At 39.6% G+C, this 18,540-nt stretch overlaps 2 protein-coding genes across 2 annotated transcripts in view; one reads left to right on the top strand and one right to left on the bottom strand.

The window, feature by feature from the left end:
* Nucleotides 1-18,540, top strand: part of LOC105069494 (olfactory receptor 10J1) — a 233,722-nt gene that overhangs the window by 161,068 nt on the left and 54,114 nt on the right. The gene's annotated exons all lie outside the window — the stretch shown is intronic.
* On the bottom strand, nucleotides 1,417-2,358 carry LOC105069581 (olfactory receptor 10J1-like). The gene has a single exon (XM_010955725.2). It carries the CDS (start codon nucleotides 2,356-2,358, stop codon nucleotides 1,417-1,419), a length of 942 nt encoding a protein of 313 aa, XP_010954027.2.

The following is an 18,540-nucleotide window of genomic DNA, read 5'->3' as shown; positions in this document are numbered from 1 at the left end:
GTGAAAAAAAATCGTATCATTTAGTACAGGTGAGACATTACACAGGATGGAACTGTCCACTTAGGTAAGACTAAGTCTTCATCTGGTTACACCACTCATTGCCCATTTAGACTTTCATCCATAAAGATACCACAAGCAATGTTCACTATAGTATATAATGAATGTATGGGTTTGGAGGTAGGCATGTGAGGGAGTGATTTCTTCTTCATTAGAGGGTTCATAAAAAGAGAGATGCTTTAGTTTGGTGTTTAAAAATGAGCAGGAGAGCACCCTGGCTGAGTAGGCAGTGAAGGTGGCAGTAAGGGTTTCCATTAAGTGGCAAAAAGCTTTAGAAAGGCATAAGAATGTGAAATGGAAAATGGGAACCCACAGGTCACTCTGTGTACTGTGTGGGACCAGATGACAGGCTGGGGGAGAGGTGCTGAAAGTGGAGTGACTGATGAAAGATGGAACATTTATTCAGGTCCTAGAGGGTCTGAAATGATAGGATTGATGGCTTGAGTCTTCTGTTGAGTCACAAAGTTACCAGATGGCTATATTCTCCTTACCCACCCAAACCTTCCCAATCTTCTCACCTAACTAACCCTGGCTGTAGATTCTCTCCTGTACTCCTGTCCACTAGCTATTTCTGTCCATTCTGCAAACACCTCCAAAGGCAATCCTAAATTCTTTTTAATTAGGTGAACCATTCACATTTATTTCATACATTCTCATAATATAAATGCCAGTATGATTACTTGGTGCAACCTCTTTCTTTAATTAGATCACCACGGCATTTTAATCACTTTCCAAAAATGTTTCTCTTACATGGTCCTGAAAACATTAAGTCTGCATTTTCCCATATGGCCAACCTGGAATTTGTGTGAAAAAGATTCAGACTTTAAGGGCTGATGAATTTTATAGATGCTTATTATCTCTGATCTCCCTTTATTTATGGTGTCTAAGATGCAAGGAACTTGAATTATCCACAAAGGAATGAATTCAGTTGGGTGCTAAACCTATGTAAGTCTAAATGGATAAAAGGGAACCCCATCTCCAAAGGAGAGTATTATAGAATATATTTAAAACTTCAGTCCTGCCCTGAAGGAGCTTCCCCTCATTAATTCGTTCTACTATCTTGATTTCATTCTGTCCCAGGCTGTGCAGAGAGCCCTACTTCCCAACATCAAGTTCTTTCTTCTATATTTGATGCTCTGTACCATCTACATTCTCTTGTGAGATGCAGGCTTGCTTCTGCTTTAGAGAACCTTCTCCCTCTCTCCAGTGGCTGAATTTGTTGTCCTTTTTCTCTCTCCTCTTCTGACCCAAACACTGCTTAGTGGGCTCCAGAATTTTTACTCCAGGCCCTGTGCACACTGCTGTACTTTTTCCTCTCTATAGAATCTTCTAAGACCTCTTGGAAACAAGCCCATCTTGTCAGGAAAGCTTCTTGCCAATGGCCCGGAGCAGAGCATCCTTGACCTCTTTATTCCTCAGGGTGTACACCACAGGGTTCAGTAGCGGGGTAATGATGGTGTAGGTCACTGAGATCAGCTGGTCCTGATCCTTGGTGTTCTCTGACTTGGGCTTGAGATAGGCAATGGAAGCACAACCATAGTGGACGATGACCACAGTGAGGTGAGAGGCGCAGGTGGCAAAGGCCTTCTTCCGGCCCTCAGCTGAGGCAATTTTTAGGATGGTGGAGATGATGAGGATATAGGAAGTGAAAACCAGTCCCATGGGAACCAGGATCACCAAGACACTGATGATCAGAGTCAGGATCTCATTGACAGTGGTGTCAATGCAGGAGAGCTTCATCACAGGCCGGATGTCACAGAAGAAGTGGGCCACCTTTGTGGTACAGAAGGGCAGCCTGAATACAGCCGAAACCTGTGTCATGGCCACAATCAGCCCAATGCTGCAGGCGCCTCCCAGCAGCTGGATGCACACCCTCTTGTTCATGATGACAGAGTACCTCAAGGGGTGGCAGATGGCCACGTAGCGGTCATACCCCATGGCTGTGAGCAGGAAGCAGTTGTTGATGGCCAAAGTGATGAAGAAGAACATCTGAGTGGCACAGCCTGCCAGAGAAATGCGCCGACTCGGGCCTATGAGGTTACCGAGCATCTTGGGTATAATGACGAGTGTGTACACGGTCTCTGAAGCTGACAGCGTGCTGAGGAAGAAGTACATGGGCGTGTGGAGGTGGCGATCAAAGCTAATGATGGTCACAATGATGGTATTGCCTGCCAGGGTTAAGATGTACAGTGTAGAGAACATGATAAAGAGAGGGAGCTGGTGCTCATGGAAGCTGGAGAAACCCTGGAAAGTGAACTCACTCACCAAAGTGTGATTCTCTTTCTTTATTAAATCATACATGGTATCTAAGAAAATAAAAAATTATGTAAGGAACCTAGGTGGTTCGAATAGTAGGCTGGTAAATTCTTTTGGTTAATCTACTTCGGGTCTCTCGGTTCACATTCATGTTCATTTCTTTTGGGAATAGACAGGAGAAATGTTCTGTTCTCACTAAGAAGAAAGTACATGGCTTTTAGCGTTAAAGCAAACTCCTTTCCTGGTTCTACCACGTGCTAATTTATCTTGGGCAAGGGATTAACATCTCTTTCTACAAATTCAGTGATGATAACAACACCATAGAATTTTTGATTGAAGTATTTTAAGCTAAATGTCATACTTTTATTAGAATTCAAACAATTACTGAATACATTCACGTTCAGTGGTGTCAGGCAGAGTTCTAGGCTCTGTAGCTACCTACTAATTCCTGTACTTCTAGGGTTTAAGGTAGAGCTCTTGTCAATGTGGTTTATACGCTGCATTTTCCTTTCAGTCTTTCAACCAATGGTACTGCTCTTAACCTCTGCCCTAGACACCATTCATTTTTCACAGCTACACAAAGTCCACGGCCTCTGTAAAATCTCCCCACCTCTCACTGCCCCCTGCATGTCCTCGCACATGTAGGTAGCATAGAACTAGGTACTGGCTCTTTTGTGTTGAAAACATCTAAGCGCATTTGTGATTATAAAGCACGTTCACATGTATTATTTCATTTCATCACCATCCAGTGGAACAGGGAGGATACGGATTGTTGTTTCTCTTCAGAAGCAGAAATTGATGATCTTCTCTGTTTAGGAAATTGTCCTTGGACACACTGATGTCAGAGGACAAAAATCAAGACGTGAATCCATGTCTTCTGATCCTGGTCCATTGTTCCTTCCACCACATAAAGTTGCATCATAGGACTGCCCCCAACATAGCTAGATTATATAGTCTTTGAGAACAGGGACCAACTGTTTGTGACCCTAGAGTGACCTACTATAATGTAGGGCACAGATGTGAGCTGGTGGAATCATTACAGGTCATTGCTCCATCAAACAACCTGCCTGTTAGGAAGCAGAGCGCTGGGGCACCACAGTGAGGTCTTCTTCAAAGAGGAGAAGTATTAACAGTTTTAACCTCTGTCTCTTTTTCCCTCTGTCTGTGCCTGTGACCACAACAAACAACTAAAGAATTGGGCTAAATTTCAACATTGGAATTATAACACTAGAAGAACACATGGCACTATTAATACACCTAATTGGAAAATATACTGATAGTGCAACTTTTCTAGTCGCCTTTCCCCAGTTACTAAACAACATGTAATTATGTAACAGGTTAGCTATAAAAAAAAATACATTTCATAATAGAATAGATGGAGTTGCCTAAAAAGTACATTTCACTGGAAGTAAAAGCAAATTAGTCCACATGGAAAAATGATTTACTGTCGGGTAAATTTCAAAGGCAAGCCCCTTTAAGTCTCTTAAAATTAAATTAATCTATTTTTTCAAAAATATGACATTTTACATAAAGGAAATTTACAAAAAGGAAATGGTGCACAGTTACGCTTCAACTCCTCAGACCATGATGTGAAAGGAAATGGTATGAGGCTGCAAGAAAAGAAATTTTGTGTTAGATGCCAGGGACCATTTCTTAACAGGGAAAGTTGTTTGGCCTTGATGTGTGTACCATGGCAAGTAGCTGTAAGTGTGTTCCATGAGGCTTCATAAACTGTCTCTCTGTGTTTGTGATTCGTCTGAAGACAAGACTATAGACAAGGAAACACAGTGGATAAGTGGCAGAGCCCCATTCTTCATTACCATATTAGTCACAATACTCTCTAATCTTGGGAAGTCATGATTCCTTAGGATTAGCAGGGGATCTCTGAAAGCGGTAAAGCAGGAAAAAAGAAAAATATCCACACACACTGGAACCCTTTGCAGTTTAATGTAATTTGATCCTTTAACAATGATAGAACCCATACACACGTTTTATTCCTCATGTGGCTCCCTCTGTAAATCACTGAAGTCTTTTCCCAAATCTCACTTACTTTTCTTCCTGCATATCTGTGGCTCAACAGAAAAATGGAGGTAGAGATCAGAGATGTGGCCCATCGGTCACAAGTATTCACAGATCAAGGTCGTGAAGAAGAAGGCACTTGGACGTGGTCCTTCCACCTGCCCTGGGGCAAGTCCAGGGATGGAGGCAAAGGGAAAGCTACAGGGGCCTCCTCGGACACTAGGTATGCTCTCCAGCTGGAGGAGGAGTTTTGACACTCAGGAAAGGCTCTCTGAGGATCATCCTTCAAAGTTTCTGGGTGCCATTCCCTGAGCACCCCTGAGAGTCGCCCTGGGGCTAGAACGAAGCAGACATCCGGTGCCCAGGGACCTTGTTATGTAGGCCATGCATTTATCAGTTTATATGGGCTTGTGCTTTGGGAGGCCCATGGCACTTTGCAAGTAGAAACAGCAGTGGCTCATTTGTCAGGTTTTATCTTTTAAATAAATATTCTATTTTTATAAAGTTGGGCCTTGGAAAACCATGGTTACAAAGCCCAAGTGAGCTGGAGCTGAGAGCCACTGTCTTGGATCCCAGGAAGCTCTGCTGTTCTCCCTGTAGTCAGGGACCCTGCTCAACATTAGAAGCTGGGGTTTGTGGGGTTTTTTTTTTTTCCCTTCCTCTTCTTTTTGGAAATAAAACAGTCAGATCTGACTACTGTTTTTGTCCTGTGGGATTCAGAAATGAGAGACCAGAGCTCAGTAGACACTGGAGACCTCTCCAGACAAGGCCAGGAGACCACTGTGCATATCTGAAGAAACCTGGGCTTGGACTTCAGCCCACGGGCCTGTCCAGGCAGATGGGTACATGCACCGAGCTTCGCAAGCCCCGACTGGGGTCACCTCCACACTGGCTTCTGGCCCCAGCCCCAGGCACTTTTTTTTTCTCAAAGAGTATCTTATTCTCACTGTTTGCTTTCTGTATTGGTAAACAACAAACTGAGGCATATTAAAAAATCTAAGCATTTAGTTGTGCAAAAAATCAATTCAAATCGGGCAGTGCCACACAAGTGGTCAGGGGCCTCCCACTGCCAGCAGCTCAGGGAGGGACTTTGACAGAGTAAAGGCAGATGCAAAGCGAAGGGCACGCTGACTGGCTGTAGCTCACAGCCTGGTTGGCTGTTTGTCATCGGTTGTCCTTAGGTTTTGATTTCATAACCGGAGGCTCTTACGGGCATCGGTTCTGGGTTGTTTACGTAGGCCGCCACAGTGCTATGAGTTTAGAGCCACCTCCGTCTAATGGCCTCCTTGCTTAATTACTTCAACAACATGCAGCCTTATCCATCTCATGTCCAGAGCCTGACAGTTCTTAAGTTTTTTGACACTTGGCCAAAAAATGAAATGCTTTGCATTCGTATCTTGATAACTTAAAACATGCCCCTTGTACTTGGTTTTGGTTTGGGTTGTTTGTTTGTTTGTTTATTTTTTGTATTCCTTTTATCTCTACTGAATTTGTGGTAGCTTTTAAATTTAGAAAACTATAAAAAGAAAAGTTTATAGCAAACATGAAAATGTTTCTGTTTGCTATCATTCCTATCCATTCAGAGACGTGAGAAGAGAAAATACTAGCTAATTTAGAGTTTCTTAGAAGGCTCAATTTTTTGTTAAATTACTGTTAATAAAGTTAGCATCTCGACTTCTTTCCTTGCTCTTGATGGCTGAGTGGAATTTTCTTATGCACTATCGCCTTCAGCATTTGGGGTCCAAGTCTAATTGGATGGTCCTGCATTTTTGTGCTACCCTGCTGATTAAACTTGTGTTTTTCTTTGCGCTTGTGAGAGAAGAGACAGTCAGGACAGACTGTCAACACACAGTCGGGGTAGGGAGAATTTCATTCTGCTGCAGTCTGAGCTCTCTGTCAGGAGTGAGGAGGCCATGTTATTGGAGGATCTTATTTTATTTTATACCTTTATTTTATATGCACTTGTAACCTTATTTTTCCAGAGAAGGTGTCTTTTTGTTTTAAGGGTTGAAGAAGAAATCTAGCAGAATCCTAGGTTTATGAATAACCAGGAAAAGAAGGAGGACAGTGGTTAAGGGTCTGTGGAGAGGTCGATGGCAGACAACCTCTGACTCCAGGTCGGCGGGTTTCTCCAGGTTGGCTGTGGGAGCAGCTGAAGGGCTGAGCTCCAGGAAATGCCGTGTTCCTGGTGCCTTAACCTCAGCCTTGCATCAGGTGGGTGGCCTTGTCCACATCCGTGGTTGCTCATACTGAAACTCAGATGTGCCTGGTCACAGCATAACAAACTACCCGGACTTAAGTGTCAAAAAGCAATACAGTCCTTCATCATCCATCTCTGGGAGACTGACCTCAGTCAGGCTGTCTCGTCCCGGGTCTCCCATGTAGCTGTGGGCAGGAGGTGGCTGGGGTTTGCTCACTCACACGCCAGCCAGTTCCTGCTGGCTGTTGACTCTATCTACCTACGCATAGCCTCTCCCTGGGTCTTGCGCTTCCTCATAGCCTGTGTTCTGGATTCCAGGAGCAAGCACCCCAAGACAAGAAGCCTGATAGAAGCTATATGATCGTTTCTTTTTGGGGGGTGGGAGGTAATTGGGTTTATTTATTGGTGGGGAAGGTACTGGGGATTGAACCCAGGACATCATGCATGCTAGGCATGTGCTCTACTGCTTGAGCTGTACCCTCCCCACCGTATGACCGTTTCTGTGCTCAGAAGTCACACAGCATCACCTTCACCACATCGTAGTGGCCCAGTCAGTCACAGAGACCCACTCAGCCTTAAGGAGTGGGGTACAGACTTCGCTTTTTAACAGAGCCGTGGCACACTATGCAGAGAGCATGTGGAAGGGAGAGAGTGTGTCCAGTTTTTGAAAATGCCGTCTGCTACAGTGAATTAGCAGGTGACCAGCATCTTCTTTTGAACAATTTTGGCTCATTGTCCTCAAAGGCAAACATAGAACAAAATCGAAATTAGACTAACCAAACTCCAGGCTCTCCCTACTTAAGTGTCTCTGTGAAACCTGACCACTCTTTCAGAAATGCTTGAGTTCCAGGGATTCTTGAGAAAATGTGAACCTCACCCCCAGAAAAAAGAGGAAGATTCTAGCTCTCCTGCTAATCTAACATTAGAAACTTGAGATGACATTAATGTGAGTTAGAAAATAAAAGAGATAAATATTTAGTGTATTAGATGATAGCTGGAAAAGTTCTAAACAAGTTCAAAATTAACAAAACTTTGGCTAGACTGACAAGATTTTGAAGCTGTTGGTTGTGATTTGCCTATAGGTTTTTGAGAACACATGTAGTCTTGGCGTATGTTATGTTTATTTTTAAAATATATTATTTCTTTATTTTTAATGTAACACTCCATACTTATAGAACATTATGTCTAAAATATGTAAGTTGTGAAGTGTAACAATAAAATGACGTAAACATTTGGGAAATCATCACTTAGGTGTTTCTTATTTTTCCCACTTGTTATCTCTTGCTACTGTACCCCCCCATCCACCTCCCATCAATAGTTACTACTATCCTGATTTTTATTTTTATTTTTATCTTATTTTATACCTTTATTATATATGTGTGTTTAAACAACACATTTTTTAGTTATACCTGTTTTTGAGCTTTATAAAAATCATATGCTGTATATAGTTTCCTGAGATTTGCTGTTTTAAAAATTTAGTGTTCCTTTTCTAAGATCCAGAATGGAGATGGTTTATTAATTTAACTGCCTTATGCTATTCCATTATATAAATATACTGCAGTGTTTTTTATCCAGTCTCCTGGTGAGGGATAATGGGGTTGTTTTCAGATTTTTTTTTATAAATTGTAATGTTTCAAATATTTTAATACCTACTTTCTTGAGCAAATGTGCAAAAATTCCTCTAAAGTTTATATCTTTCAGATGAATTACTAGCTCATAGGATATAAAAAGTTTCAACTTTACAAGGTAATACTAAATAGAGCTTTGTAGTGGTTGTACCAGTTTTCACTACAACAAGCAAAGAATGAGAGAAGTTCCAGTTAATCTACATCCTTTCAGACACTTGATATGAGACCTCCTAATTTCTGTTTGACAGAAATGGGGAATGGTTTTAATTTATATTTTTCTGAATACTGAAGATGTTGAACATCTTTTCAAAGTTCACGGGCTAAGAATGTTTTGTCTTCTGCAAAATACTTACTCATGTCTCCAACCACTTTTCCAATGGTTGTGTTTTTCTTACTCCATTGTAGTACCTTTATATGTACTCTGGATATCAAACTTTTGTCCTTAATATGTTATGCAAATGTTTGCTACCACTTTGTGGCTTGTCTCTTCATTTTTTATGGTGCTTTTAACAAAAATTATTTTAAAGTAGTAAAATGATTTCTTGACTTTCATAGTTAGCACTTTTTGCATTTTCTATGAAAAAAGAAATTTCTACCTCAGTGTCAGAATAATCTTTACTTTTTTAAGCCTGTTAATATACTTTTCATATTTAAATCCATCTGGAATTGATTTTTGTATATGAGGAAGGATTGATGTCCAAATTTTTTTTTTAACTGAATAAGCTATTATTCTATCAGCTTTGTTTGAAAAGTCCCTCCTTTCCCCGCTGGTCTACAGTTCTGTGTCATACATCACAATTCTTTATAAGCCTTGGTCAGTTTAGCCACTCTCTTCTGCTCCATTGGTCAGTTTAACTCCCTCTGCCCAAATTACACTGTCATAACAATTAAAATTTTATAATAAATCTTAGTTATCAGGGAGATAAACTCCTCTTACCTTTTATTTTTATGTAGCTGGATCTTTGCTTTTCCGCACATATTTTAGGTCAGCTTTTGGCTTTGTGTTAAATTAAAAGATCACTAGGGATGAGTTGATATAAGCTATCTCTCCATTTATTTAAATGTCTTTAATTTTTGTTGGGTGCTCTCAGGATCACTGTCAAGCTAGATGATTCCCTTAGAAAGATTCACAGGATATAGAAAAACTGTTACAGTCATGGTTATGGTTTATTACGGCAAAAGGATAAAGATTAAAACCAACAAAGGAAAAGGGTGCATGGGGAAAAGTCCAGGAGAAGCTCAGCAGAAAACTTCCAGGTGTCCTCCTCCAGTGGAGTCATGTGGACACGGGTAATTTTCCCAGCAACCAGGCAGAGTGACAACAGGTGCAAAGTGTTGTCAACCAGGGAAACTCACCTGAGCCTCACTGTCCAGCTTTTTATTAGAAGTCAGTCACCTTAGGCACATAACACCTTGCATGGTTGACCTCAGGTACTCAGACTCCAGCACTTCAGAGGAAAAACAGGTGTTCACCATAAATCACATTGTTAGCATAAATGATCTGATCAAACACCACATGGTTCAAGGCCTCTGACATATACCGGCACTTACCAAGCAGAGTAATTGAAGAGCTCAGAGCTCATCTCCTGTGAGCTGGCCCAGGGCCAGTCCTGAAGACAAGCCTTTCTTGGGAATGTGTAGCCTAGGCCTGCTGACTTACCCCTTTCCTGCACAAATATCTTTTAAAAAGTTTTAATAATTTTTTCACTTTTTTTTTTAGTTTTTTGAAACTTTTTAAAGATACAATTTCAGACTTACAGAAAAGTAGCAAGAGTACTGCGAAAACTCCTAAACATCTTTTGTCCAGATACTCTAGTTATTTACATTTTGTCCAGCTGTTTTATCATTTTCTCTCTCATTCATCTATTATCTATCTATAAATATGTAATTTTTTGCAAGTCACTTGACAGTAAGTTGAAACCAGTGTCTCTCTACTCCTAAATATTTCAGTGTATTCCCTAAGAAGAGGAGCATTCTCTTATGTAAACCACAGTATAGTTATTAAAAATCAGTGTATACGTGTATGTAATAGATACACATATACATATATTATTAGTATCAAATATGACAATACTATTACCTAATCCACAAATTATATTTAAATTACCCTATTATCTCATAATGGCCTTTTTAGCTAAAAATTTTTTTGCAGTTTAAGATCCAATTCAAGATTACCCATTGCATTTTTGTTTTTCTGTTTATCTGTTGCCTTTTGATCTAAAACAGTACCTTACTTTTCTTTGTCTTTCTCGACGATGATACTTTTGAAAGCTGTAGACCAGATGTTTTATGGAATGGCTCTTAGTTTGGGTTTATTTTAAGAGTGCATCATTTCCCCCTTACATTCATCTTCAATTCTTTTTCAGTTCTTTCTCTTCCTTCTTTGACTTGGTTTGATTTAATATCCTTCATGACTAGATTTAAATTTTGAATTTTTAGCAAGAATATCACAAAAATGACTATCATTCTCAATGACTCATACCAGGAACCACATGATGTCAGTTTGTTTCAATATTAGTGATGTTTACTTGTTTAAGGTGGTGTCCACCAGATTTATCCACTGTAAAATTATTATTTTTCCTTTTTATGTGTGTAATTTGTAGGGTAATACATTGAGTTAAGATTCTGTTCTTCATCAAACTTTCATCTTCTCATTTTAGGATCCATTCTAACTCCATCATTCTTCCTATAGATTGTTATTCTGTAAGGAAGAGACATTATTTACCTACTACTAGATTTAGGTACTGTAGATGTTATGAGATAATGTTAGATACTACGAACACTATTTATGTTGATACTCAAATCACCCTAGGATTGGCCAGTGGGAACTACATTGGTCTGGCTTTTTGTTCTTTTGATATGTCTCCACTATTCTTTGAGCACTTTTATTTTTAATTGAGGTGTAATTAACATGTAACATCATATTAGTTTCAGGTATACAATGTAATTATTTGGTATTTGTATATATTGTGAAATGATCCTCACAGTAAGTCTTATTAAAATCCATCACCATACGTAGTTACATATTATTTATTTCTTGTCATGAGAACTTTTAAGATTTAATTTCTTAGCAGTTTTCAAATATGCAGTACAGTATTTCAATGAGACTAAACACCCCGTATTGCCAAATCTAACAGTCAGTTCTAACTCATCATACTTGGCATACTGATAGCATCGGACTCAATAGATAAATTCTCTTTCTTGGAAACCTGTTTGTATGTGGCTTCAAGGACACACCCTCTTTTAGTTTTCATACTTTTCACTTCTTCTTTTTTATTTTTTAATTTTTTTTTTGCCTCTCAGAATCTTTTCTCTTTTCTCCTCAATCTTACAATGTTGGAAAATACCTCAAGTTTCAGCCAGAAACCACTTCTGTGTTTGCAACCTAGTGATCACTTCCTCTTCTGGCTTTAAACAATTTCCATATTTATGTCTCCAGTCCATATTCCTTTCCAAAATCCAAAGTTGTATGTTCCACAGTTATATCATTATCTCTACTTGAGTGTCTCCTTAACATCTCAGATGGAACATGTCCCCAACTGAACAGGTCAGCTTTTCACTCAGATGTGCACTTGTTTCAAGCTGCCGTCACTTCTAACTTGGACCACAGCAGCAAGGTCCTGACTGGTTTCTTCCTGTATCTCCTTTGGCTCTGGGATTGCTTTTCCATGCAGTAGCAGCCAGAGTAAAGATCTTAATGTATAAATTAGGTAGCCCCTTTGCTCAGATGTCTGCACAATGACGTTTCATTCCTCTCCAGATAAAATTCAAAGACCATGATTTCCCCTCAGTGCTCCCCTCAGTCACCTTGGTCATTACTTTCCAGCCACACTGGCCTGTTTGTTGTTCCTCAGCATGCCAAGGTGAACCCCTCCTCAGGACTGTTCCCTTGATCTGTCTTAGCCTGGAACACTCTTCCCCCTGTGTGGCTCACTCACTTCTTCACTTCATTCATTCTTATGCTCAAGCATTACCTTTCCTGACCACCCAACCCAAAATGAGCCACTGTTTTCTGCTGCCAGAAACGACTGTCCTTTTGTCCGTCTTTCCTTTTGATTTTTCTCCAAACACTTATCACTTCCCAAAATAACATTATATATTACACATATACTTTTTAAAAATTGTCTATGTTCCTCTTTGAATGTAAGTTCCATGACAACAGGAACTTTGTTTTGCTCACTGCTTGTTTGTTTTTAAGTGCTTTATGCTTTCTTCTGTTTAGTATTTTGCCTGGTATACAGTTTTCCATTCCTTATTTTCAACTTTTCCTTATTTTCAACTTTTCCTTATTTTTTTGTTTCAGATAGTGATAAGTGCTATAAAAACCATAAAACACCTAATGGAGAATGGCATTGGTGGGCGTTAATGTAGCTGAAGTGGTCAGCTGAAGTGGTCAGGGAATTCCTAAGTATTAATTCTCATTTCAGTTGAGGCTTGAATGATGGAGGCTGAACAGGCATACATGAATGAATAAGAATCTGGAAAAACAGAGCCTTCTAGACTGAAGGAATAGCAATTATAAAGTCCCTAAGTGGGAATAAATCTATGTTGATAGTCACTGGATTAATAGGTAAGAGGTTAGACGTAAGAGGTGAGGTCAAGGTTAGACGTAAGAGGTGAGGTCATTCTTGATGGCATGGAGTGACAAGGTCAGGTAGGGCGTTATAGATCATCATGACAGAAGTGAATTTTATTCCAAGTACAATGGAAATTCATTGGATATTTTTAATTAGGGGAAGAGCATGATCTAATTTTTATCTCTCAAAGACAACTTTGGCTGTTATGTAGAGAACTGACTTGAAAGGAATAATATAAAATGTGGAAACACAAAAGGCTCCAAATAGCTAAGACAGTCTCAAGAAAGAAGAATAAAGCTGGAGGTATCACACTCCGTGATTTCAAATCATATTACAAAGCTACAGTAATCAAAACAGTATAGTACTGGCACCAACAGACATACAGATTTATGGATCAGAATAGAGACTCCAGAAATGAACCCACACTTATATAGGCAGTTAATCTACAACAAACAAGACAAGGATATACAATGGGAAAAAGACAGCCACTTCAGTAAATGGTTTTAGGAAAACAGGACAGCCACATGCAAACGAATCAAACTGGACTACTCCCTCATACCATGCATAAAATAAATTGAAAATGATTTAAAGACTTAAATATAAGAACTGAAACCATAAAACTTCTAGAAGAAAACATAGGCAGTAAGCCCTTTGGCATTGGTCTTAGTATTATTTTTTTGGATATGTCTTCTCAGGCAAGGGCAGCAAAAGCAAAAATAAACAAATGAGAGTACATCAAACTAAACAGCTTTGCACAGTAAAGGAAACCATTAACAAAAAGAAAAGGCCACCTACTGTATGGGAGAAGATATTTACAAGTGATATATCCAATACAGGGTTAATACCCAAAATATATAAAGAGCTCATACAAATCAAAATAAAAAACCAAGCAACCGAATTTAAAAATGGGCAAAAGGTCTGTGTAGACATTTTCCCAAAGAAGACATACAAATGGCTAACAGGCACATGAAAAGATGCTCAGCATCACTAATCATCAGGGAAGTGAAAATCAAAACCACAATGAGACGTTATCTCACACCTGTCAGAATGGCTATTATCAAAAAGACAAATAACAAGTGTTGGCAAGGATGTGGAGAAAAGGGAACCCTCCTGCACTGTTGGTTGAAATGTAAATTGGTGCAGCCACTATGGAAGAGTATGGAGACTCCTCAAAAGATTAAAAATAGGACTTCCATTTGACCCAGAAATTCCACCCCTGGGTATTTATTTGAAGAAAATAAACACTCATAGAAAAGATACATGCACTTCAATGTTCTCTGCAGCATTATTTACAACAGCCAAGAAATAGAAGCAACCCAAATACTCATCAATATATGAATGATTAAAGGAGATGTGGTCAATATATACAATGGAATAGTACTCAGCCATAAAAAGAATGAAATCTTGCCATTTGTGACAACATGGATAGACTTAGAGGGTATTATGCTAAGTGAAAGAAGCTAGACACATACTATATAATTTCACTTGTGTATGGAATCTAGAAAGCAAAACAAATGAACAAACATAATACAGAAACAGAGTCATAGAGAACAAACAGGTGGTTGCCAGAGGAGAGGGGGATGGGAGGAGGAAAGAAACAGGTGAGGGAGATTGAGGTACATACTTCCAGTTGCAAAATAAATGAGTCACAAGTATGAAAATAAGTACGTATATCTTTGTATGATGGCATTGTAAGTAGGCTTATTGTGGTAGATTAATAAGAAATGTAAAAAAAACAAAGCAAAAACAAAGAGACTTAAACCAATGGAAAATATAACACTATGTTTTTTAATACAGAGACTCAAGATCATTAAAATGTCGGTTTTTCATAAATTAATAATAGAATTCCAGTAAAATAATACCAGAGTTTGATTTGCTTATATGTGTGTAACTGTGTTGAGTATGTGTGTGTATTGGGGAGGGGTGTAAGTTAAGCAAGCTGCTTCTAAAATGTATATGAAAAATTTAAACAAGCAAAACACCCAAAAATATTCTAAAGAAGAATAATGGCAGGCAACTATCTCTACTAGATAAAAAACATTTTTTAAAAAACTATGATAATTAATGTTGTTGACACATTAAATAAATATATAAATGCAGCAGGATAAAAACTGTACATTATTTCCATATTTCACATAGTTTCCAAAGACTTTCATTTGCCCCAGGGAAGGGTAAACCCAAAAGAATCTGGAAAAAAATAAAGAAGTCAATTGAAATTCAAAAAGATTTTTTTTAACTCATAACTAAAACATTTGTCTTAAAAGCTGAAATAGTTTTTAACTACAGCAAACTTTCCTAGAGAGGAAAGCTTCTTTTAGTTTACAAAGAATGATTTTGAATATCAAAAGCCTAAGCACTGAAAGTACTTCGTATGTGAAATGTGTAATGTAAACTACTACAGAGTTAGGAAGAATTTAGGTTTTGCTGCCAAAATAAAATAAAGGTGCCCGGCTTTGTGGAGAAAATAACACTGGAGTGAGTTGGATATTGAGAAAGGCCCACTCGTCCACCTACCAGTAGGTGTACCAGGCTTGCCCTGCTGTAAAGAAGGGAGGGAGACATCTGGTACAACAGAAGGGATATGTCCCTCACTTCCCAGCCTCTGAGAAAAGGCCTCAGTCCTGGTAGAGCAGGAATGGGTGAGTGATACATCTAAGCGGGTGTCTTGGTGACACCTCTCTCTGTCCTGTCTACTCCGTTATAGGGTCAAGGGTGCAGCTAAAGGTCTAAGTGTCCTCAGGAAGTGGTTGAGAGGGGGCCAGCTGACCTAGAGTAGTCACAAGGAAGATGAAACTCAGGAACCACATTGGTTAAAGAACATGACCAGACCACAGTCATCTCAATAGATACCAACAAGGATGACCACAGGGGTCAGGTATCTACAGAGACTCCAACATGGGCAGGTGGAAATGACCATGGATCAGGTTCCTCTTCCTCCTTGCTAAGAAAACTAGAAGCCTTTGTTCCCCACCCGGGCTCTTGGCCTCTTTAATCAATAGAAATTGATGAGAGGCCAGACAAGAAATTCAGGCAAGGCTTTACTGGGACTCATGTTGCAGCAGCACAAGGGAGTGAAAGCAAGTAACAGGTTCCTTTGCTCACTCCCAGGGAGCGGGGATAAGCTGGTCCCTTAAATGGGGTGAGGGTCGGGCAGGAGGGGTGGCTTAAGTGGTCTGCCCACCCACTTGGGGGTGCTGTGGGCAAGGGTCATACACAGTCCCCACTTTTGCTCCTGGCACCTCAGAAGTAGCAGTTGGGTTTTGCTCTTTTTGTATCTTGTTGCTCGTAATTAGCCCCAGCTGCACATGTATGCTGTTATTTTTAGTCCTTTAGGGTTTCTGGATGTTGTTGCTGGATGGATGAGACCTTTGTCCAGGTACAAGTGCTGTAGCAGAGCATCCCAGGTCACAGGTCCCAGCCTATCTCACCTTCACCAGAACTTGACTCACCTAGAGGATAATGGGGACGAAAAGGGAGGAGCAGAACCTTGAATTTCATTGTTTATTCATAAAATGACTTAATAATTAAATTGCCTGTGTGTACATGAAAAAGACTAGATGACTTTTCTCTGTCAGGCAGATTGGGAGCTCAGAATTACAAAGTAGACTGAATTGCAGAACTGTTTTCAAGTTAGATTTTTATGTGCTTGCATACATAGCCTGTAAAATGCACAATCACTTTACATATTTTATTTGGATATTTCTGTATTTCAAAAATACTTTACAATGAGAGTACTGCGTACTAATGTGTTTCTTATGTATTTTTTTATAAACAGGTCAGTATAGTCACTTTGATTTGCTCAGTAATTATGAATATTAATCATTATAGTTTTACTGAACACCTATTTTGTCTCACAAATTGAGTCTAAAGTTCATCCTGATTCGTTTTTATATTTTTGAGGTAAGAAATAATAGTCTTTTATTATTCCATTTCTAACTCAGTTGCTTTAATTTTATGAAGGTTTTCATGTCAAAATCCTTTATTGTTGACTTTTTTTTTCAGGTTTTCAGGACTTAATGAAATTACCTAATTTATCAGAAAGGTGTTATTCTGACTCTTTTTCATATTTCCATTTCATTCTCTTTCTTTGGCTTTGTGTCTTAGCTTACAAAGGACAGGAAAGGAACCCATCTGAAGGACTTTTTCTGAATTCTTTTTGGCTCCTCCTACCCTCCCTTTGTCAGAACCAGCATGACTAAGCACAGGAAACAGAGCACAGGGTTTGAGCTAAAGGAACAGATCTAACATGGAGTCAGATTTGTTCTTCCCTCTTAACTTTCTCCTGCTCGCCTATTAAGGGAAGCTCCAGTTTGGATCTGCATAGCATAGCATTCTTTCAGCAGTTTGCTCCCTGAGCTGTCAGTCTTTTCTTCCTCTGAGCCAGCTGTGCATCCTGTCCATGAGGGAAACACGTCTTTAAGCCCCACAAGGACTTCATGAGCTTATCTTCAGCCACAAAAAGAAAAAGATTAGACCAAGTCATGTGAGCTCCATGTCCATCATATGTGGCTGGAAGTCCTCTCCACTTAACTCCCCTTTTCCCTCACTTCCCACCCACTGGTTGCCTTTCCTTTGGAGTCCCACATGCTTGAAAATATTCTAAGAGGATTTTAGCTCACTCCAAACCCACTTACTAAAAGATAGCTATATTTTTGCTTTGCTTATCTTATTAAAACACAAGGCATGTAGATTTCTGCACAATATCTTTTCTGGTGACCACTTGTTCAAGCATCCAATTTATGTTAAAAGAGATTTCAGTGGAGTGGTGATTTTAATGTGGTTTATACTTCAGCAAAGTGGACTGGTCACTTTAAATTTAAGCTTGAGATGAACACTAGATCACATTCTGACCTTGTAATTATCTCCTGGAATAAGGCCAATGGGTGTCTGTTTACAGGTCTGTAGAGTGACTTCTCTTTTAATTATGTTAACAAAGAAGTTGAGGAAGTGAAACTCAATTATTAAGAGGCTAGCCCCCAGCTTCATTTTTGCCTGGCCCTGACTGATGTATGAGACTTCACCAGTCATTTGAAATCCAGGCTCTGTAACATCACCTATAAAGGCTTTCTTCTGGAAGACATGTGTTAGCAGATGGAGGGACCCCTAAGGTAGGAAGCCCCCCAAAGTGTGGGTTCTTACCACCAGCTGTTAAAGAATTCACACAGCAGAGGCAGAGGGACAAAGTGAACAGCCACTTTATTGCTCAAGAGGGGAAAAGGAAGGAAAGTGCTCGAGCAGGGACAAAGAAAGAAGAGCGTTTGAGTGAGAAAAAGGTGCTCGAGCCAGGAAACGGCTGCCAATATGGCCAGCAGAGACAGCTCTGGCCTAGGTCAGGCCACAGGGACTTTTATGAGAGGCTCCCACCATCATGCTGTAATAGAAAAGAACAAATCTGACTCCATATTAAATCTGTTCCTTTGGCTTTAACCCTGTGCTCTGTTTCCTACCTTAGTCTTGCTGGTTCTGTACCTTTTGTAAAAGAATTTTCCCTATAGCCTGAAATATACAGGACAGCCTATTCTCAAGGCTCTGATCTTTAAGAATATTAACACTTTTCCATTCATACAAAGATAACAAGTTGCAGAATAGAAAATACCATTTGTTCTGTGACCCATGTGGACAGCTGCAAGAATAAAGGATTCCAAGAATAAAAAAAATCCTACACCAAGAAGTTTGCAACAACCAAGCATAGCCCCTCCCCCTTTAAGGAGCCTGAATCTGACTTGGGGAAGATGGTTCTCCAGGACATTAGTCTGCCATCCTCTCGGTCTGCTGGCTTTCCAAATAAAATTGTTATTCCTTG

The sequence above is a fragment of the Camelus bactrianus genome, chromosome 21, assembly GCF_048773025.1.
Source record: "Camelus bactrianus isolate YW-2024 breed Bactrian camel chromosome 21, ASM4877302v1, whole genome shotgun sequence".
Classification (NCBI taxonomy): Eukaryota; Metazoa; Chordata; class Mammalia; order Artiodactyla; family Camelidae; genus Camelus; species Camelus bactrianus.
Note: the sequence above shows the minus strand (reverse complement) of the source record. Positions and strands in the feature narration are given on the sequence as shown.